Source organism: Castanea sativa, chromosome 2, assembly GCF_040712315.1.
Source record: "Castanea sativa cultivar Marrone di Chiusa Pesio chromosome 2, ASM4071231v1".
Classification (NCBI taxonomy): Eukaryota; Viridiplantae; Streptophyta; class Magnoliopsida; order Fagales; family Fagaceae; genus Castanea; species Castanea sativa.
The window spans coordinates 34,159,720-34,182,082 of NC_134014.1; the positions used below are offsets into that span (position 1 = coordinate 34,159,720).

At 34.6% G+C, this 22,363-nt stretch overlaps 3 protein-coding genes across 3 annotated transcripts; all 3 read right to left on the reverse strand.

The window, feature by feature from the left end:
* Window positions 1-1,086: 1,086 nt before the first annotated feature.
* Window positions 1,087-2,364, reverse strand: LOC142623284 (uncharacterized). The gene is made up of 2 exons (XM_075796672.1): window positions 1,919-2,364; window positions 1,087-1,833 (listed from the first exon to the last, which is right to left on the reverse strand). The coding sequence occupies exons 1-2, from the start codon at window positions 2,297-2,299 to the stop codon at window positions 1,234-1,236; spliced, it is 981 nt and encodes a 326-aa protein (XP_075652787.1). The 5' UTR covers window positions 2,300-2,364; the 3' UTR covers window positions 1,087-1,233.
* Window positions 2,365-9,293: 6,929 nt separating this feature from the next.
* Window positions 9,294-12,562, reverse strand: LOC142625254 (uncharacterized). Its single transcript, XM_075798942.1, has 4 exons — window positions 12,348-12,562; window positions 10,509-11,227; window positions 10,120-10,244; window positions 9,294-9,893 (listed from the first exon to the last, which is right to left on the reverse strand). Exons 1-4 carry the CDS (start codon window positions 12,560-12,562, stop codon window positions 9,294-9,296), a joined length of 1,659 nt encoding a protein of 552 aa, XP_075655057.1.
* A 2,795-nt stretch (window positions 12,563-15,357) lies between these two features.
* LOC142624609 (alanine--glyoxylate aminotransferase 2 homolog 1, mitochondrial) lies at window positions 15,358-21,299 on the reverse strand. Its single transcript, XM_075798256.1, has 9 exons — window positions 20,750-21,299; window positions 18,368-18,598; window positions 17,950-18,120; window positions 17,231-17,374; window positions 16,948-17,127; window positions 16,561-16,786; window positions 15,908-16,021; window positions 15,700-15,786; window positions 15,358-15,478 (listed from the first exon to the last, which is right to left on the reverse strand). The coding sequence occupies exons 1-9, from the start codon at window positions 21,005-21,007 to the stop codon at window positions 15,435-15,437; spliced, it is 1,455 nt and encodes a 484-aa protein (XP_075654371.1). The 5' UTR covers window positions 21,008-21,299; the 3' UTR covers window positions 15,358-15,434.
* Between the last annotated feature and the right edge of the window lie 1,064 nt (window positions 21,300-22,363).

Consider the following 22,363-nt stretch of genomic DNA (forward strand, 5'->3'; position numbering starts at 1 on the left):
AAATGATGAAAAATATATATAAACTATTAAAAATATCTTCCTCTAAATAGATAGATAAAAAAAATATTTTAGAATTAATATGAAATTAACGTTTTTAATCAATGATATTGTAATTTGCTCAATCGACAGGTAAACAAGGGTGTCACCTAATTTGAACTAATTAATGGTACCCCTTTGTTAATGAATTATTTTGACACTACTTTTATGAAATGTATAAAAAAAATGGCAGAAAAAATCAATTTAAAAAAAAAAAATTCCTAACAAGTTTCTAGAAATTTAAAATTTTCTTTTCCATTAATTTTTTTCCTTACAAAATTGGGAAAAATTAATAGTTAACTAAGAGCATAGATTTCAAAACTTTTTTTTATGAAATAAGAAAAAAAAAAAAAAACCAACATCCATGTCCAAGCTAAAGCAAAAGCAAAAGCAATCCTTTAGGCGGTTAGTTTGGCTAGACAATTGAATGTAGATCAGATGGTGTTTGAAGGGAATTCTAAGGCCTGCATTGAAGCTTTGAGTAAGTCAAAGCCTGTCTCACAGTGGCGGCTTGTCACTTTTGCAAAGGATGCCCTTCGGACCTTTCGGAGCAATCTAGCTGGAATTTCAATGCCTAGAGCTGGAAATTTGGCTGCCATAACTTAGCAAGATGGTCCTTCTTTTGTAAATGTTGTTCAGAATGAGGCTGGACTCTCTTAGTTTAGGAGCCTCGCCTTTTTTTGTGCCCTTCTATCCTTTGTTTCCTCATTTTTTCCAAAGTCACTATCTTCACTTCCTAAGACAAGTCGCAAAGCATTGATATAAGCCATACAATAGCTTCATTTTCAATTTTGTCTTTTTTTTTCTAGCCTCCATTGAAGGACAAAGAAAATGATAAAGATGTTCATATCAAACCTTAGAAACTTCATCATATTATACTTTAATTTATATATTGCTATAAATTAATCTTGACATTATTTTCCAGCTGTGCTACGTATGACATTTGTGAATATTTAGACCTCAAATACAAATTTTCCAAAGCTAACTCAAATACCAAGTCCTTTAAAAAAAAATCTTCCTTTAAAATGACAAGAACAATACAAAAATAACTATTTAAATCCTCAAATGCTTTATTCTTAATAATAATATTTAAAAGCTTAATCCATAACAAAACAACCTAACAATGTTTAGGTCTATAAGACCATAGAAGCAGCAATAAAGTAAAAGTAGTTCATCAACAATGAAAAAAAATGCCTATTACATATATAATGTATTCACCCCTGCATCTGTGAGTACTTGAATAACATAGTCATACCTAACATCCCCAGGCAATGAGTAAAAAAAATCACATTTACGTGTATCAGCTGTAAGCAATTCTCCAGCTTTGATTCTTTCTGATATAGAAAGTCCTTCGATTTTCAATAGCTCATTGAATACTTTCATTCTTCTCTCAGCTTCCTCTGACTCAATCTTGAAGCAAGATGCAATGGTGGCCATATGCCCATTAGTTTCTTCATACTTCTTCCCAAAGTCTTTCATTGTCTCCATTAAGGTCTCAATTAGTTCATCATTGGATCTTGGCCTCTTCTTATTTAGATTCTTTGAGCTAGAACCTTGATTGGGTATTTCTGTTTGGGAACCAGAATCATTTCCATTGATCTCTCCTATACCAGCATTTTTTTCTGTCTCAGCTTCATTTGTAGGAGATTGGTTTTCTTGACCTCTAGCTAGCTCCTCTGTTGCATCTATAGCATGTTGAGCTCTATCCCCACTGGCCCTATCTTTACCAAACACAAGTGCTAAGTCATCAAAATGAGGGAAGCGCTTATTCCGCAATCCCTTAGCATCTGGATGACCCTGATAGGAAACAAAAATATAAAAATTCAATAATAAAATAAAAATTGGTCTTTAAAACATGAATGACAAACAAAAAAAAAATTACCTTGACCCAATCTTCAAAAATTTGTTTCTCAACCACAACCATTTTCTCATTATCGTTCCAACCAAAACCACTGGCATTTGGACCAAGCATGTCAGCTATTGCCCGATATTGTTTTCTTAAAGTTTTGTATCTAGATTCTATGTGTGGACTTGCCTTTATACCACATCCTGGCAGTTTTTTCTCCAGCAATTCCTCTAATTTAGCTGTAAAACCAGCCCTAAAACCATTTTCTGCTTTCCATTTAACATCACCAGCCAGTTCCAATAAACACTCAACCAACTTATCATCTTCTTCAGCTGTCCATTGGAATTTAGTTCCTCTCTTTCCTTCATTGACAGGTTCACTATATGTATTTTCCATGTCTATGCAAAAGTTGAACATTATACATAATTATCCAAATAAAAATGTAAGTACTGCATTCATGATGGTAATTAAGGTCAACAAACTGTGTAAAGGAACAAAAAACATGACAAAAAAATACCACCAACTGAAATTATATTATAAAACAAATTCTTGGAATTTTTAAATAAATAACAAAAACCATATTCCAAATTGAACATAAATTGTAAATGAAAAAATTACAAACTACGTAACTGTAATGTCAAATTGAGGAGCACCTAACTATATAATAGAATGAAAAATACCAAGTAAACATCATCTCCAATTCAATGCCTAGAGGCCCTCCATTGTTCATACATTTCTTCAGCCAACTTATCTCTCCAATCACTCCATGCATCAGATGTCTCCACATACCTTATATGCTCACCATCCAACTCTTGAGCACCTAAGTTGTCAGACAAGGGAGAGTTCTCTTTAGGGTCAAGTGACATCTCTCTTCTTATATAGTTGTGGAGTAGTGCACAAGCTGAAATGATCCAACATTGGGTCTTGATTGGATAAAATGATCTACTCCTAAGTATTGCCCATCTTCCTTTTAGTAGGCCAAAGGCTCTCTCAATGATATTCCTAGCAGAAGAGTGTTTCATATTAAAAAACTCTTTAGGAGAAGTAGGTTGGTGGCCCTACCTCCAATCATTCAGGTGATATCTTTGTGCTCTATAAGGTGCAAGAAATCCCTCACCATTGGTGTAACCAGCATCACACAAGTAGTAGTAACCTAACACCATTTTTAAACTATAAGAATTTAAATAGACGTGTCCAAAAAAAATTGATTAATAAGTATTTATTTACCTTGAGGGACTTTCAATCCATTTCTCCTAGAAATTGCATCCCTCAAAACTCTAGAATCTGCAACTGAACCCTCCCAACCAGGCAATAGATAGATAAATTGCATATCTTGCGAACACACTCCCAGCACATTGGTGGCTATTTCATTTTTCCTGGTTCGATATCTAGGCCTGTCTTCAATTGACACATTGACTGGAATATAGGTTCCATCTAGTGCACCTAGACAATTCTATTATAGGACTTATTCATTAAATTTAAATCAATAATAAGAAATACATAGAAACACTCTAATCTAAATAGTAATGTACCTTAAACCATTTCCATCTTTCATCAGTACAGTTCTCAAGTATAGGCTCCGGTTTCTTAAAAAGGATGCTATGAAGACGAAGGACAGCATGCAATACAACATTGAAGTTTCTACTTATACTCTCACCCGACCGAGCTAATTTCCGTGCTATAACTCTATTTTTTGCATGATGTGCAAGTACATGTAGAAAACACGCTACCATCTCATCCATTTCCATATTCTTAGATGGCCTCAAACCCCCATGTATGTGGAGCATGTCACAAAGTTTTCTAAATGCTCTCCTATCCATTCGTACATTGTTTATGGATGTTGTATCATCCATCCAAACCATTTGATTCATATTCACAACTCTCACATTTGCTCTCTCTAATATTTGGTCACCCCAACCTCCAATTCTTCCAACTCTCCTATTCCTAGAAAGAATCACTATTGCACACATGTGCACTAACATCATCCACATTTGACGTAGTAAATCTAATTGATGTAGCAACACAACTAAAATTTTCTTTTTATGATTCCTTGGTGGTCGAGCCATCACTGCAATCATACACAAGAAATAAAAACTTGACATTTAAGAAAATTACAAATTATGAAAACAACTGCTACTAAACTAGCTACCAGTGTGACATAACTAATATAATGGAAGAAAACTACTTGGGATACTTACTAATAAATTCTTATTAGCTAAAAAAATCTGTTGTTTTTAATCTTAGACTAGCTATTGCCCGTAAATGACCAGTGCAAAAAGAGTAAAATGACTTTCCTCCATTATATATTCTCACAATAATATCAAACCAATGAATCATAAAACAGCTGAACAATTAATTACAAACGAAATTACAAGCATCATAAAACAGCTACTAATATTATAGCGGCAGAGAATTATTTTGTCTTAGATTAGTTGCACACGTAGAGTCATATACCAGCGTGGCAGATCTAGAAGAAAGAGAGTCACAGGTGCTACGTGATAGAATAGGTGCAAAAGACGCAAGGTTCAGGGAAGGTGATGAGGTGGAGAAGTTAGACTCTTTTTTTTTTGGAAAAGTGGAGGAGAAGTTAGACTTTAAGACCGTGTATCATGTTCCATCTCTTCACTCAAAAAAAAAAAAAAAAAAAAAAGGACCGTGTATCATCTAGAAGCACGTTGTAGGCCAAAATTTGTTGAATAGTACCATTTTAAAAACCATTTTGGTGAATAGTATATGAATGCAATTTTATTCATGGGTTGTTAAAAATTTATGCATTTTGTATCATTGTAAAATAAAAATCAAAAGCACTAGAGAGGATACAAATTATTGACATGTACTGTAACATATGAATCTAGAAACAAAGCTATAAATCCAAAAAAAAAAAAAAAAAACTACATGAAGCTACTAATTAGATCTATATTTCTAGAAACTAAACAAAACTAAGATCTGAGATACGGATAGAAACATTAACAAATTCTCATGAAAATAAATTCATTAAAGTTTGTTGAACAATACACACAACAGTAAATGTGATTTCTCAAAAAAAAAAAAAAAAGTAAAACTGAATACCTGGCAATAATGGAGAGTCTCCTTCAAACTTTTTTTTTCACACGTAAAATCTAAATAGAACTTTGTTAAAAAATATATTAACAGGGTTGTTTATCCTTATATTGTTTTGGCGGGAAAAGATAAAGACAAAAGAAAAGATATTGATAATTTGTTTATAGTTTATCTTAATTGTTTAAATGATAAGGAAAAAGGGTTAAAATTGTCAATTTATAAAAAATATAATTTCTTTTAAGCTTGGGAATCTGGATTCCTACCTGTTTTAAAGGGAATTCACATTCCCACTGAGAGGGGTTTAAGAGGGGAATCCAGATTCCCTTGGCATCTGATTCCCAAGCGTAATTTGCAACCAAACATAGGAATCTTTAAACATTCCTGGGAATCCTAAAACATTCCCCCATACCAAACGCCACATAAATTTCTAAAACAAAAAAAATTTATAGCTTCATCAATCAAATATTGCAATTAAAAAAAAATGTTTATACACTCCCTAGGGCTGAACAGATGCAGAGTTTTTCTATTAGACACTTTTTCGAATTCTATTCTTTATAGAAACAATATTATATATATTCAGCCCTGGTATAATTGAATTGGTATTTTGTTTAGGTTTTCTGGTAATAAAAAATCAGAGACTTTTATTTATTTATTTAGGAACAGCTTAACCGCATAGACTCAGGATTCCTTCTTAAATTTTATTACTATAATTATATATGATTTTTGATATAGAATTAATTGGAAGCACAGGACAAATAGAGGTGTAAATATCTGGGCATGTTCAATACCTTAGGAACAAGTGCAACGAGTCCATATTAACTTTTCATTAACTTTTTACTATAAAGTAGTGCGCAATTCTTTAGTCATTGTTATATTTCTAAAAGAAAAAAAAAATTATAACTTCATCAATCAAATATTGCAATTGTGATGATAATAATGTTCATCTATAATTCTTAGTATATGATTATTGTCATGTTTTGTCACTAGCTGATTTTTTCTAACACATTGATTTCTTAATATGTGTTTTCGTTTTTAAAATCAGCTACAAGCGATTCAATCGGCTAACCAAAAGGAAAAAAGTTCTTCACCACATCAATCTAACTGGACTACTCCAAAATCCCTTATTCCTTCGAAGCGATGAAGAAAAACTCATTCATCAATGCTTTAGGGTTGGAAACAAACAAGCACTATTTTGGGTCGGAGCTCACAAATATTTTGTACAAGATCAAACTAAAGTGGGAAAAGAAATCCTTCTTCAAGCAAACAAAGAAGGAGACAAAAATGCAAAGTATGGACTGGCAATTGCATTATTATGCGAATCAAATGATGAAGGAATACAACTACTATTATCAATTCTAAACCAACCAAATGGAAAAAAATTGCTGCAAGACTATCGACAAATCCTTCGACATACAATTTTTGGAACAAACTCATTTTGCATCCCAAAAAACCAAGCATGCAAGAAAAATGGAGTGGGTCATTGGAATCGTGAATACCCTTACCCTTATGGAAATGAAGAATTACATGTAACATGCAAAATGTGCTCAATTGGCTTGGAAATGTACAAATTAGCCAACCGAGTTTGGTAGAAATTATGTTTCCAAAAAACATAATACAATAAAATTTCCCCATCCTATTTATAATACTAATCTCCATCTTTAAAGGAATAGATATTTATTTATTATTAATATTTATTAAAAACACTTGCAACAACTTAATTACAATCCTCTAAAGTTTTCACCTAGCATGACGCTAACTTCAAAATTATAAAATCCTTTCTATCTAATTTTAAGTTAATTAAATTTTGTTTCTAAAAAAAAAAAGTTAATTAAATTTTACTAACTTAGGAAGACGGTTGATCAACTCTGGATTGACTACAAGGCCAATTATAGTTGTATCCTTTCCACATCTAATTCCAAGACAATATATAATGCAGCTTAAGTAAATATTTCAAATAATAACCCGATCATAAAATAAAAATTACCACGCGCAACGCTCGGGTCCGTGGCTAGTTTCATATTAATATGAATGTTATTTTCCAGCCAATTCATTAATTCTTGTTTTATATTAATCAAATATTATTTACTATTTTATACATTAATTCTTGTTTTGTGTGTAATTTTAAAACAGAAAAAAAAACTACATAATTAAACATTTTTCTAGATTAGATAGTTATTGATTCTAATCTTCTTGGCATTTTGCAAGCATAATGCGTTATTCATGAATGAAAGAAGGAGACAAGATAATCTAATATACTCTAACAATGGGCCTACCCAAAAATTTATCTATTAGAAATATTATTGAATGATTTTTTTTTTTTTTTTTGAGAAGCAACTTGGTTCTTTATTGAAATTGGATTTGCCTACAATGTGCTAGACTATGTGCTAATCTATTGCCTACTCTTCTACAATGAGAGTATGGCAATTTTGAACAACAATTTGAGAAAACAATGGTGTCCTGAAATAGTGGCTCCACTGACGCTATTGATTGACCGCCTGCCTTGAGTGAGTTAATTATAAGTTCAGAATCGCCTTCAAGTACTACTTCTGTGATGCCTATTTCCTGTCCAAACTCCAGAGCCGGTGCAGCTGCTATTGCTTCTATCTCAATTGGTTGAAGTGTTGGTGCAGTGAGTTGAGCTAAAGATGCAATAACAGCTCCTGAGTAATCCCGGATTACCACCCCTATCCCGCTCTTATTTTCCTGTCTGAAGATCGCCCCGTCAAAATTTAACCGCTTACTTCAGGTGGCATCACTGGTGTTTGAGGAGGAATTGTGGCATTAAACTCATCAAGCCTCTCCTTCGCCTGGACTGCGATCAGGTCCGATGGGCAGAACGGTCTGTGAAGCCGAGCCTGGTTCCGCTGGTGCCATATGCCCCACGTCATCATCGCAAAAAGCTCTGGACAGCCATGGTTGTTGAGTATCCAAGATAAGAGTTCCTTGAAGTTTGTGGGTCTTATATTCTGGCAAGCACTCCACTCCGAAGCTGTCCATGCAGAACTGAGCTTGCTGCATGACCATAGTGCGTGTAACGTGGTCTCCTCTTCCAACAGGCACCGCTCGCACCAGCGGCGGAGCCAGGATTTTGGTTCAGAGGGGGCAAAATTAAAAGACAACATTTAAAGTGAAATAAATCTAACAAATATTGATCAATAATAATAACAAAATAAATAAAAAAAATTATAAGAAAATAAATATATTTCATATCATTAAAATAAATAAACAAAAATAACAAATTCATAGTTACTATAAAATCTACAACAAAAAGTTTACAAACTGATGTAGTAAAAATGTAATTAGTGTTATTTAAACAATATAATGAATATATGTTTGTGATTATTTTTTGTGATTGGTGACACGCCAATTTGTAAGATATAAATAGTAAAATTTGCAATATCTCTAGCATTATTTAAAAATAAAATACTTATTAATAGTGAAAATAATGATGGAAATTAAAAAAGAAAAAAATTGTGAAATAGGTGTCAAACGTGGGACAAGACAAAAGCTTACAAGAACAATAAAATAGGTGAAAAGGGGATATGATTTGATGTTTGAGAAAACTTTTTTTTTTTTTTACCTTCTTTTTCTTGTGTCAGAATCACTAAGTTTCAAGTGATTGGTAGTCATTTTTTCCTTTCTTTTTCCTATGTCAGATGGTCAGTCTCTTAATATTACAATTGCATATAGAAGGAAATTTGAGGTGGAGTCAGGGGGGGCAGGTGCCCCCCTCGCCCCCCTCTGGCTCCGCCACTGGCTCGCACAGTGCGTTTTCAGCAATGTGCCGCAGACTCGGGTTAGCTTTTGTGGGGATAGCTTCACGGCAAGTTCGCCACACAAAATTTTTTTTCTTATTTGGAACTCTCAAAACCCAGAAGCTATGCCAAAAATTCCTTTCCTCCACCTGTGTTTCCAGAGCCCCGGATTCTTCAACCTCGCACTTCAAAAAGCGGTGCCTGGATTAACAGGTGTATTTCCCAGTTTGTGTCCACGGCCAAAACAATTTGTCTTCGGTTGGATATCTTAACAGCTGAATTGATTTTATGAGGGCAGCTTCCTCAGAAACAAATATACCATCAATAACATCTTCATCCTAAGTCCTTGTGTCTTCTTTAATGAGTTTGTCAACCGTGGCTTCCTCCCACCCCTCCAAAACAGGCGATAGTGGGCTTAGTTGGTAGCTATGCATGATGCCACACCTTGACTTTCTGCCCATTATCTATTCTCCAACATGCTCCCCGTTTAATCACATCACGACCATGCATTATGCTTTTCCAAGCATATGAACCTCAACTGATTCCGCCGCCTCCATAATCGTGCAATTTGGACAGAAGTGTGGTTTGAAGACCTTCTAGAATAGTGAATTTTTATCCTCCATCAACCTCCAAGCTTGTTTGGCCAAGAGGGAATCATTGTGTAAGGCTAAATCACGGAATCTCATACCACCCTCCGTTTTGGCTTTTGTCATCTCACCCCATTTTAGCCAATGAATCTTTCGCTTCTCTCCTCTTTGTCCCCACCAAAACTTCCTTACCATTACCTCAATTTCATTGCACAACCCTAATGGTAATTTGAAGCATCCCATTGCATATGTTGAGATTGCTTGAATGACCACCTTAATGAGCACCTCTCTACCAGCTTGGGAAAGGAGTTTACCTTTCCATCCTTGCAACTTCCTCCACACTTTTTCTTTAAGATAATTGAAACTTGCTTTTTTACCCCTTCCGGTCAATGATGGTAACCCCAAATATTTTTCATAGTGGTGGATTTCACAAACCCCCAAAATCCCTTTGATGATTTGGCGGTTTGCCTCAATAACTACTTTGCTGAAGAATAAGGATGTCTTCTCCCTATTTATTTTTTGACCTGAGACTTCTTCATACAATGATAGAAGGTCCAAAAACCTTGCTGCATTATTTGAAATTGGCCCAACAAAAAAGAAGGCTATCATCTGCAAAAAACAAATGGGTTAGTTTGTGTCCTCTTTTGCACAAACTGAATCCATGGATATCACCATTGCTTGTTGCCTTATTGACTAGGCTATGAAGGCCCTCAGTGCATAGGAGGAAGAGAAAAGGAGAGAAGGGATCTCCTTGTCTAAGACCTCTTAAGGGATGAATCAGACCCTTTGGTTCTCCATTCACTAGTATAGAGTAGGTGATTGTTTTCACACACACCATAATAAACCCAATCCACTTTTCAGAAAAACCCATCTTCCTCATCACATTTTCTAAAAACACCCATTCAACCCTATCATAGGCTTTACTCATGTCAAGCTTTAGAGCCATAAAACCCGTTGCACCTGAATTATAATTTTTCATGCAATGTAAAGTTTCGAAGGCAATAAGGATATTATCCAATATGAGGCAGCCTTTAGCAAAAACTGATTGGTTTTCATTTATGACAGAATTGAGGAACTTTTTCAGCCTATTAGCGAGGTTTTTTGCAAAAATTTTGTAGAGTACATTGCATAAACTAATAGGGTGATATTTTGACACTAAGGTTAGGTTTTTCTTTTTTGGGATTAGAGTAATAAAGGTATGATTCAGTGGGTTTGGGAGAGTACCTGAATTTAACCAAGATAGCACCGAGTGAGTAACATTACCTTCAATCATTGGCCAGAAATGCTGAAAAAACAAAGGGGGCATTCCATTTGGTCCAGGAGCCTTCATTGGTGCCATTTGTTTCAAAGCTTGGTTTAATTCCCATTCCTCAAATCTACTTGTCAATTCTTTGTCCATGTCTTCGGTGATCACTTGAGGGATATGGTGTAGAGCTTCTTGGTGAATAGTCAGACTTGAGGTAGTGAAAAGTTCACTATAGTATTGGATGAGAACATCTGCTATATCATTCGGCCCTTCCGTCCATACTCCATGGAGGTCATTTATTTCCATAATCACATTTTTCCTATACCGGTGGGAGGCACGACTATGAAAAAATTTTGTATTTCCATCTCCATTTTTCAGCCAAAGAATACAGGAGCGTTGATTCCACATCCTTGTTTCTCGGTCCAACAACTCATTTATCTCTCTTAGCAATTCTTTAATCTGTACATTGCTACCAATTCTCAATGACGCGGCTTCCTCTTCAACTAGCATGTCCCTCTTCTTTTTTAACTCCCTCCTTACATTGCCAAAGACATTGTAATTCCACCATGATAAATCTTTGCCACACTTTTCTATTTTTCCAAGGATTTCCTTATTCGGATCTAGTGATACACATGATCTCCATGCTACTTCAACCACCTCTCCACACCTACTATCAAACAGCCATATCTCCTCAAATCTGAAGGGTTTTTTGTAGGAGGGAATTTTAATTCTTGTTGGGTTTATAAGCAACGAGCAATGATCCAAAGAAAGACAAGGTAGATGGTGAACTCGAGTGCTAGGGAACCTTAAGAACCACGGGTTGGTTGCTAATCCGTGGTTTAGTCTCTCCCAAATCGAGTGTCCCTCATTATAATGTCTTCTCCATGTGAATTTGGGTCAATAAAACCCAAATCCATAAAACCGCACTCGTCTATAACATCCCGAAAGGTTTGCATTTGACTATTTTCACGATGTACTCCTCCAATCTTTTCTTATGTCTTATGATTTCGTTAAAATCCCCAGCACACAATCAAGGAATATGTGGCTTATCATTTAGGGTTCAAAGCTTTGTCCATGCCTCATGCCTTTTGGTTGTCATTGGTTCACCATAGAAACTTGTGAAACGCCATTCTTGAGGTGTATTCTTCTCAATAAGTACATCAATACAATACTTTGATGAATCTTCCACTGTGATTTGAATATCTTCCTTCCACAACAAAACCAAACCACTGCCTCTATGGTCACTGGGTACTGATCATTTATTTCTGAAATCAAAATTGCGTAACACTTCATCTAGCCTTGCATCGTCTGTCCATGTCTCAGCTAAAAACACAACAGCAGGATCTTTTGCCCGAATATAATCTCCAAGCTCCTCACTGTACGTGGGTTCCCAAGTCCACAACAGTTCCAAACTAAGAGACTCATTGTGTTGGGCGAGGCTGAATACAGTGGCGACTCCAAGAATTTTTCCCAAGGTGTTCCTTAAGAAGCATAATTTTTCTCAATGGCGGCTCCAAAAATTTTTCCCAAATGTATTGTTGTTTAGTTGTTTCATTAATTTGTTTGTCTTTTATAAAGCCAATTTATTGTATCTCACCAAAAGACACCAACACCAACACTAAAAGACAATTAATAATCTCCCCAACACGAACACCTTGCACTTACACCAACACCAACATTGTATCAAAAAAAAAAAAACACCAACACCAACACTAACACCGGATAAAGCCAAAAACAAACAGGGTAAATGTTAAAAAAGAGAGGCTGGGATGAAGAGAGAGAGAGAGAGAGAGAGATTGAGATGAAGAGTGAGAGACTGAGAGTGAAACTGAGAGAGACTGAGACAGAAATGAAATATCTTGAGGTTGAGGGAGCAGGGAGGCCTGAGGCTGAGGGGCGGTGCCATCGGGACTTGGGCAGCACGTTGAGGCAAGGAAGACCGATCCAATCTCCAATCCGATGTGTTCTGCCATTCTGGAGCTCGAGTTTGAAGCCCGATCTGGCGATCTCCTTCTCCGATCCGGCGATCCATTGGTTTCTGATTTCAGTATATTGGGTTTTGGTTTGTTTGGGTTTTTTTATTTTGTTCCTCATTTTTTTTAAGGGTAAACAAATAAAATAATTTTAATTATTATATATAATTTTTTTTTCAATATAAGGTGTTCCTAAGAACGCCCTGGGATCAACGTGGTGCCGCCACTAGCTGAACATCAGTCTCTGCCAAAGTAGAAGAATTAATCTCAACGGAAACCACACGTTTTTTCCTTGGTAAACGATTGGGATGAGAGAGTTCCTCATAAACTCTTTTGGTCGATAGCATGGACTCTACTGTGCTTGTGATTCTGTCCGTCTTACTAGGTGCATCTGCCTTGTTCAAACGTTTCCATGATCCTTGTTGCCGTGGAGGTTGTGTATTCTGAGTTTCAGTTGTGGCTACACGTGTGCTTGCATGTGTTACGGCTCCTTGGACTTGAGAAACCCTAGCCACCTCATTTGCTCCTTCAGTGATCACGTGCTCATTGATTGAGATATCAGCATTCAATGGGTCATTAATTGTGCTTGGCCCGGCCTTTAAGTTGACAAACCCACATCAATTTCAGCGAACTTAGAAAGGAAAGTATTATTGTGCAATGGGTCCTTTGGGACAGAGTTTAAAATCGGATTCATTGCTGGTGGGTTAGCAGATCGTGTCTCTTCAGGACCGGTTCAGGTGGCAATTCAATATTCTTTAATTCACAATCCACGGTTTCTAATTGATTCACCAATGACTCTACCTCATCATTATCTTGCGCCAAAACCAAGGGTGAATTATTCTGTGAAGCTGTAACCGATCCCATTAATTGATCCATTGACTGCTCCCCTCTATTCTGTTCCACGTCAGCAGGTGCCGTTGGAGATGGAGGGACCATCGTGGAGTTTGCCTGAGCTCGCCTTGGAGGAAACGGAGCCCTTTGGGTGGCCGAACTTCCTTTCTTTTTGTGAAAAAAGCCTGGCACTGAAATGACATTTTTTTTGTATACGACTCGCAGGTGGTGCGTGAAGCCAAGGTCCAAATTGCTGTTCTTAAACTTTGAGTGAGCCTTCACTGTCCAACCACACCTCACAGGCTCTATCGTCATGGTTAAGACAGCTGCACCAGTAGCAAATATTGGGTAGGTGCTCATATTTGAAAGAGACCCACTTTTCTTTGCCTTGTCCAACTGACACCATTCTTCCTTGACTTAGTAGACGAGTGACATCCACACTGACTCTTACTCTCATGAAACTCCCTCCATTCATCTCCATTTTAGCCTTCAGGATGACCGTGCCAACAGTACTACAAATCCCTTCTGCCACCTTTGGATTCATGAATCTCACTGGGATGTCGTGTACTTGCACCCAAAAACCCAAAATGTTGTATTACTGAATTTCAAATCCTCAATTTGAGTATCTTTATCATACCGTTGCAACACCAAAAGGTGTTTGTCATAGCTCCAAGGTTCATTTGAGAAAATGGAGTCTCCTTCTTGTTTATTATCAAACGTAAAGAGGACTATGTGATTGCCCATATTTTTTACTTTAAAACCATTCTTTGATCTCCACAATGGCATAAAAGTCGAAGCAATAGCATCCATATTCAGAGCCCTTCTTGTGTAGAATTTGCCAGCAATGATAAATTCTGGCATAGCCATTTCCTCCTCAAGATTGAAGGTTGGCCCTTCTCTATCAGAAATTGACAAACCTTTACAATGGTTTGTGAGCTCATCCATGATTACACTGTTTCCCAAACCCCCGAAAGAAAAAAAAAACCACTAACCTTAAGGATAAACTTGTTACCCTAAGGGACAAAACTAGGGACACAATATTATACAGCCTAGTGGAAGTTCACAGAGAAACTTTCACTATTGACAGAGAAACATTCTCATTCTTGTCGTGATGGATCATAATTTTAACCTAAAATTTATAATCAAGAACAAGGTAATATTATTGAATGATAGAATCACCATTCTCAATTTATTTTCTGTCCACTGTTGGTCCATTATCCATATGCATGGCCATCCTAAGCCTCTTCCACTAATTATTTGTGCTCAGATTTTGTCTTTAGAATATTAATTGGATGTGGGTTCCAGTTAGCTCAACTGGTAAAGTCTCTGATAGTTGAATAAGAAGTCTGTGGTTCAATCCTCGTCTACACCAAAAATTGATTGGTATCTTGATTTGATGATAAAGAGCTATCATCAGAAGTAAACGCCATGGGTTGAAACTCTAAAAAAAAAAAAATAATAATATTAATTGGATCGTTTGAACCTATAGAGTACATTTAATATTCTAAAATTACTCTATAAGTTCAAACGATTTACATTTAAAATTGTTAAATGATTTACTATTAACGATTTCAAAAAACAGTAATTAGGATTCTCTCCTTTTGATGAATTCCAAGAACCTGATAATGGCAGCTAGAATAACAATAAAATAGGAAGAAAGGATTGCCCGGTAAATCCATTCTGCATTTTTTTTTTTTGGTAATAAAATAATGACCTGTCACAAAGAATGGCTTACACACACGCTAGAAAGTGTGGCATCCTGCATAATTTTCATGGAGAAGTTCCTTCTAAATGGTTGCTCTCTCTAGACACTATTGTCCAGCAGCACCATTGTTCCTTCAATGGTAAGCCCAGCCTCTCTTTACCTATACTCCATATACATGTTTTCTAGCAATTCAAGTTCACCAGGGTAATACGGAAATTCTAAGGGGTCAAGGCCTAAAGGGTTGTAGGTGCAGACATTGTAAGACAACATCTAAATCCAACATAAAACAAGCTACTTTTTCCTAAGCATGGGCTCAAATATCTTAAAATTCACTTGATTTTATTGAAAATAAGTTTTTGTTGAGTACATAAGCATCTCATGTCATGTATGTATCCTCACAACTTTGATATTGCATAGTCCAAGGCATCAACCAGAAAATCTGCACATACACAAACATGTATTAGTGTTACCACATATTGTTCTAGGGGAAAAAAACATTTGGTTAAGACAGCAAAATTGTTGTAAATTGGACTTTCTTTCTCAGTTCAGAATCTTTTTTCTTATTGTTATAAGATGAACACTCATTCTGATCAACGGGCGATGATTATTCAAGAAAATAGACATAAATCGTCAAAACTGTATGAGACAAAAAAAATGTACCTGCATCGTCCCTGTTAAAACACATTGGTGGCTTTATTCTAAAAACATTTCCATGTAGTCCCCCTTTCCCAACAAGAACACCGAGCTCTGTGATCAGGAATCATTACATGATTAGCATACCAAAGGGAATTTAAATGAAGAAAGAAGTAAAATGTTAAGTACGATATTTTTTCCATTAATTTTTGGATAGGGAGGTGTGTCCTAATACCTCTAAGTTTCTCAAATAGAACTGCAGTTTCAGCCTTGGCAGGTGTCTTCTCATTCCTGTCCGTCACAAGTTCTATACCAACCATTAAGCCTCTGCCCCTCACATCTCCAATGACTGAAACAAAATATAAAAATGGAAGATGAGAACCATGTACATAAAAAACCAGTTTAAAGATATTGAATTGGAAAGGAAACCCATATAGATAACACATCAGCTACCGCTAAAAACTGATTCTAACAGATACAGGGAAGTACCGACTGAGGCCCATGACATCAAGTAAAACTTGATAAAACTCTGTTTAAGTTTACATGCAAGCTCCTGCCTGAAGACTAAAATCCTCATGCAATTTTCATCAGCATGATGCTTGAAAACAAATATTAAATTAACAGTGACTTTCTTAAGGTTTGCATTCATTGATTAATGGGAATACTATATTACGTATATGGGTTTTTAGAACTCAGGAAAGAAAGTCCACTAGTGCAAAGAAACCTAACAATTGTTTCACAGGATTCACATTTCAATGTAATTTGGAGACTTAGAAGAAATGCTCTAAAAGGGCAAGGCCTACATTATCTATTAAATTACAATAGATACCCGTATACAGACAAAAATGTGATGATTTTTCTATGAATGTTAAATTCAAGAGTAATTACTTTCATGTGTTTGCTGAAGAGCTCTCAAACGCTTGAGCAAATGAGAACCAACATCAGCGCAATGAGCTTGACGCTTCTCCTGGTCAATAACTCTCAGCACTGCTAGCCCCCCAGCCGAACATACAGGGTTTCCTCCAAAAGTATTAAATTGAATTTTCTGGGCCAGTACACTTGCAATCTCTGGGGTTGTCACAACTGCTCCCAATGGTAAACCATTGCCAATACCCTGATAGATATTAATTGTGAGATTTAATGTAATGATTGCATAAGATTATTAAACAAAAACTGATTAACTGAAATTGTAAGTTATTTAAAGGAAAAAGCTATTGACACTTGCAACACTAACATGATTTACATGTCTTCCTAAAATAGATAATGGGTAATGACCTTTGCCATGGTAACTATATCAGGAATGATGCCCTGTGTTTCAAAGCCCCAGTAATTGCTTCCTGTTCGACCAAAGCCAGTTTGCACTTCATCTGCAATGCAAAGACCACCAGCCTTACGTACAATGTCATAAACCAGTTTCAGGTATCCAGGCGCCAATTCAACTGCTCCTCCAACTCCCTAAAGTAAGTGGAAAGTACAACCAGTTAGAAAATTTTCAGTGTCCTTAACATGGTGGTTGTAACACCAAAAAAGAAAAGAAACGAAAAGAAAAGAAGATAACCTGAATTGTTTCAGCTATAAATCCCGCAACTTTTCCTGAAGTACCAAAATCAATGTGATCTTGCAAATCTTTGGCATAACGATTGGCATCGGAGCCAAAAACTCCACGGTATGGATCTGGATTTACAACATGATGAATTTCACCCTGCAAAATGTCGTGGTAATTTTTAGCAGATTGATCAGAATAATTGGCATATTTTGACAAATATCTTTTACACAAGTGTACATGATGAATTTCACATACTAGTTTCACTGTGACAGTGATAATTTACAATAGCTATAACTACTTGCAAACAACAGAGCTTCAGTGAGTTTTTCTACATGTTTGTGGTCAATGTGCAGAAGAATTGGGAAAAGACATTGCCATTATTAGTCTCAGCAAGTGTTTGATAATAAGAGATTACCAACTTTGAATTTCCTACAATAAACTTGTTGTGAGTTTGTGAATGTTTCACCAATACCAGAACAAATTTAAAATAAAGATATGGAATAGAACACTCATTGCTAATTGTCCATTGTTCAATTCAACCTAATCTTATTGAAATTCATAGAGAAAATATACCAATTGTTTAGGTCAAAAAGAAAGATTTGCTACAGCCATGAGTCAAACAGAGGTATATTACCTGAGATTTACATGCAACTAATAAGCAGCCTACCCTCAGGCAATTAAAATGATATGATCCTGCCTGCATTCTGTGAAGCTATATTACTTAAACAAACCTGTGGTATTGGGTACTTCCACGTGTTCAGAGCAGTCAGTCCAAGGGTACCAGAGCTTCCCCCATGATATGCATTCCTCAATGAAATCATACCAAGATTACCCGTGTATAGACGAGCCATCATCATTGCTAATTCATTTGCTTCTGACCCAGAATTTACAAAATATACAACCTGCATTTTGAGAATATTCAACTTACAGTCCACACAATCTAATCTAGAAGACGCTACAGTCCATAAACTAAACATACCAATCACAAGGTTAGAATATCAAAGTATCTAAATATTCTTCAGCAAAAAATAAAAAGGGATCTAAATGTTCAATTACAATGGAAAAGGAAACGAGAGACTGAATGACACAATAAAAGGTAGGCATAACCGCATAAGAGAGAAATGAATAAAACATCAATTATGAAAGAACCTTAAGGTTTCCAGGCATTTTTGATGCTAATGCCTCAGCAAAATCAGCTATTGCATGGTGTAGATATATGGTTGTAGCATGCTGCAGAAGCTTGCTCTGCTCCGTGATAGCATTTAAAATTTCAGGATGGCAATGCCCACAAGATACAGTAACTATCCCAGCAAAAGCATCAAGATAACGCCTCCCATTTTCATCAAACAAATATTGCATCTTCCCTTCAACAATATTTAGCTGTTCACAAAATTTAAAGTTAGAAACGTAAAGCAAGTTATCATTAAATCTTGCAAGATTTGGATGTTAACCATCAAATTCACCAATTTTATCATCAAATACACCAATTTTATCAGCTTTAGGTGGTATTCTTCAATAACTCGACTGTGCTAATTTCGCATCCATATATTAGCTAAGTATAACAGTGGACGCTAAATGACAATCAGGAGAGGGTGATGGTTAAAAAAAAAAAAAAGAAGGTACAAATGGGAGAAGAATGTTATTTTGGCCAAGAGACTAAAAAACAGGTTACTAGTTATGAAAGTAAGATCTGAATCATCTGATGGTAGTACGGTACTACCACAGGCAATAAATTGTACAAGAACATGGACTTAATTGCTTCTGCAAACCATGATTTACTGCATAAGGAGAAGTGATCAAGGATATGCGAGAAATTGAATCATGTTTGGACATATTGCTTTTCCTAGTTTAGGACCAAGAATTGAAGTTACTCAAAGAATTGAACTAGTGATCTCTAGTTCACGAGGCATGGTCTCCAACCAATTGTATTACAAAATATTATAATTTGCATGGACCTCAAAAAATACATACCATAAAGAAGAAAGGTCAGAGTGTGACTTTTTAATGGTAAAAATACTATTTTGATCCCTAAACTTTACTCAAATTTTGTTTTTGTCCATAAACTATTGAAAAGTTTGTTTTTTGTCTCTAAATTATTGAAAAAGTTTTATTTTCTGTCCTTAAACTTTAAAAAATTACATTTTTTCACCTTTACACTATTGAAAAAAGTTCTTTTTTCATCCCTATTTTTTCTATAAACTATTAAAAAAACTCTTCACCAAGTTTAAGGATGAATAAAGAATTTTTTACAGTTTAGAGAAAAAAAAAATTTTGGTAAAGTTTAGGGACCAAAATAATATTTTACCCATTTTTTATACTAAATAGGATCCATGTTTTTAATACAAAAGGCAAATATTGGTTGACACTATTTGGTTACGTAATTGGTGGAACCTCATCAACGTCAACATAATAAATAAATGTGTAAATTATTTTCTATGATTCATAACTCATCAATTTCTAAACCTTCTTTAGTGAATTTTGTAGTGTTCATAGCATCATCTTTTTTTTCCTTCTTCTACTTTTTTTTTTAATTTTTAAATCGATATTGACTCCTTAAGAGCATTCACAACAAAACAATTAAAAAATAAAGATTTAAACAACTCAAAAAGTCACATTATCTATTTTAACAACTCACGTACACCAAACATCAAATGTTCTATTTTAGCATACAACACATTAAAATAATATATTCTACCTAATAAACGCTAAAAAGAGAAAGAAAGAAAGAAAGAAAGACAGCAATGTACTTTTTTTTTTCTTAGTTTAAGCTACAGTGAGCTGCCATAGAGTTAAAATTTTATAAGTATAGCAAAATGTTGGGGGTATTTTTAGTGGGTTGATGATAAACTAGCTTTTTAGTTTTTTGAGAAAGAACTAAGTTTTTAGTTATTTTGAGTTTTCTCTACTTTTTTGAGAAAGAGCAATCTATAAATCCATCCGCATCCGCATGTACTTTTGTTAAAATGACTTATATTTAATAATTCATGTGACACGCGTCGTGGCGTCCGCATCCGCTGATGATGCTCTTTATCATCATATCAAGACACTAATTGGTTTTTGGTTTTAGTGTACGTTGGAATTAAATTCTAAATCTTTTATTCAACTGTTAAAAATTTTACCAATTATAGTAACTTTAACCCGTTAATCACGAGTTGTCAAAGGAAAACATTTTTTTTTATTAAAGGATAAATATTTTAGAGGAAATATATATATATATATATATATATATATATATATATATATATATGTCCCTCGTTATGATTAACCAAAATAACTATAAAAAATAATGTTTATGAACTATTTTGATAAATTTTTTTAATGAAAAGAGAAAAAAATAACAAAATTTTTTTTTACAGCTTTTTATTTTAGCTATAGAAGCGGTATTAAACTTTCCAAATATTGGCATCTGTATATAACAAGATTTAAGATAAGGTAGAAGAGAATGAGAATCAAAGAAAATTAAACAAAAAGAATCCGATCCAACAGTCATTTTAAGGCTTTGTAAAAAAAAAAAAAAAAAGAAATACTTACAGGTTCCTGATAGTAGTGGAAGAGAGAAGGACCGAGAAATTTCTTTCTCTTCTGGAAGACTTGGTCGGCGCGTGGGCCATTGTACGGCCTCGGCGCGTGATCGAATGGTGGCAATTGAGGCAAACGATCATCGGCATCGGCTGAAGAAGAAGGAGCGGTAGAGAAGAAGAGAGGAAGGGTATTCTGGTAATTACATAACTTTGCTTTTGCTTTGGCTTCTCCAAGTGATTTCTTCAGTATTTGCCTCTGTAAGGCCATCGCTACGCTGATCGATAATTCACAGAGATTGATTCTTTTTGGTTGTGGAAATGGAAGTGGAGGGTTTAGTGACAGATTATTATTTAGAGATTTGATTCTGAGGATAGAGTATAGAGATGTGTGGTGGGTTTGGCGTTTAATATTATACCATACAGAGAGTTTGTTTGTTTGATTTGGGGGTGGAAATTTAGAAAGAAAGCATGGAACTACAAGGAGAGAAGGAGGTGAGCAAGCTTATTAGCTGACACAGCTTTGCATAAAAGACAAGGAAAAGATTGACGCTACTTTCTAGTTTTCAATGCCTGTCAGTCAGACTAGAAATACTATTAAAATAAGAAAAATGCTAGGGACTCATCAACTCTCGTAATTTTTGCAATAGCGTATTAACGTGAGTCGTGAATAGTAAAGGTAAAAGAGTGAGTTCCTTCACCACTCATAATTTATTATGTTACAAATTATAATAAAAATTGTAAAATTTTATGTGCCTTTAATATTACTTTTTAAAATAACTCTCACCCTCCCATTCTTTTCCACAAAATTTGTTATAAATAAATGGATTTTATGGATAGATGATTTTAGTTTAAAGCTTTTATTAATTGATTATTTTTATAAAATTTGTTATAAATCAATGAATTTTACTAATGAGTATTCTTAAAATATTTGTTAATTAATTATTTTAAAAAAAAAATCTTTCATACCGTTTTTAGAATAAATATAAGATGTTGTAAAAAAAAATTAAATTTTTTATTTAATAAAAAATTTCTTATAATAATTTTTAAACCAATGCTTTTTTTTTTTTTTTGAGAAACAAACCAATGCTTATGCATTAATAAAACCCGTTGTAACTCATGCATATGTATAGATATACTTAAAAATATACAATAAGATGCATAATATAATTCTTATATATATAATTTAAATATTGTTGATAGACATTTTTATATTTTGTTAACTCTTTAAAAAAAATTGTAAGGATATTATTAGGTATAAAATATTAATTTTCCATTTTTTTTAAAATTATTGTGAAGCACTTTATTATTTTACGATTTTTTTATTCTAGATTCTTTAGTTTTTGTCTTTAATTAGTCGCTAACCTGTGCGATGCATGGAAAAACTATTGACTCTGAAAAAAAAATCCAACAATGTGTAAATAGACATTTTGAAAAAAAATTATTAATTGAAATTAATCCAAACAAATAATTAATCAACCAAAAATATAACTTTTAATAAGAAAACAAAAAATCACATGAACCTAAATAAAAAACATTTAAGGTGAGAATTAAGATCAACCCCAAGATTTAAAACTTCAAAATTTATAGAATTCTCAAATTCTACTTCAAATAAAAATTTATATAT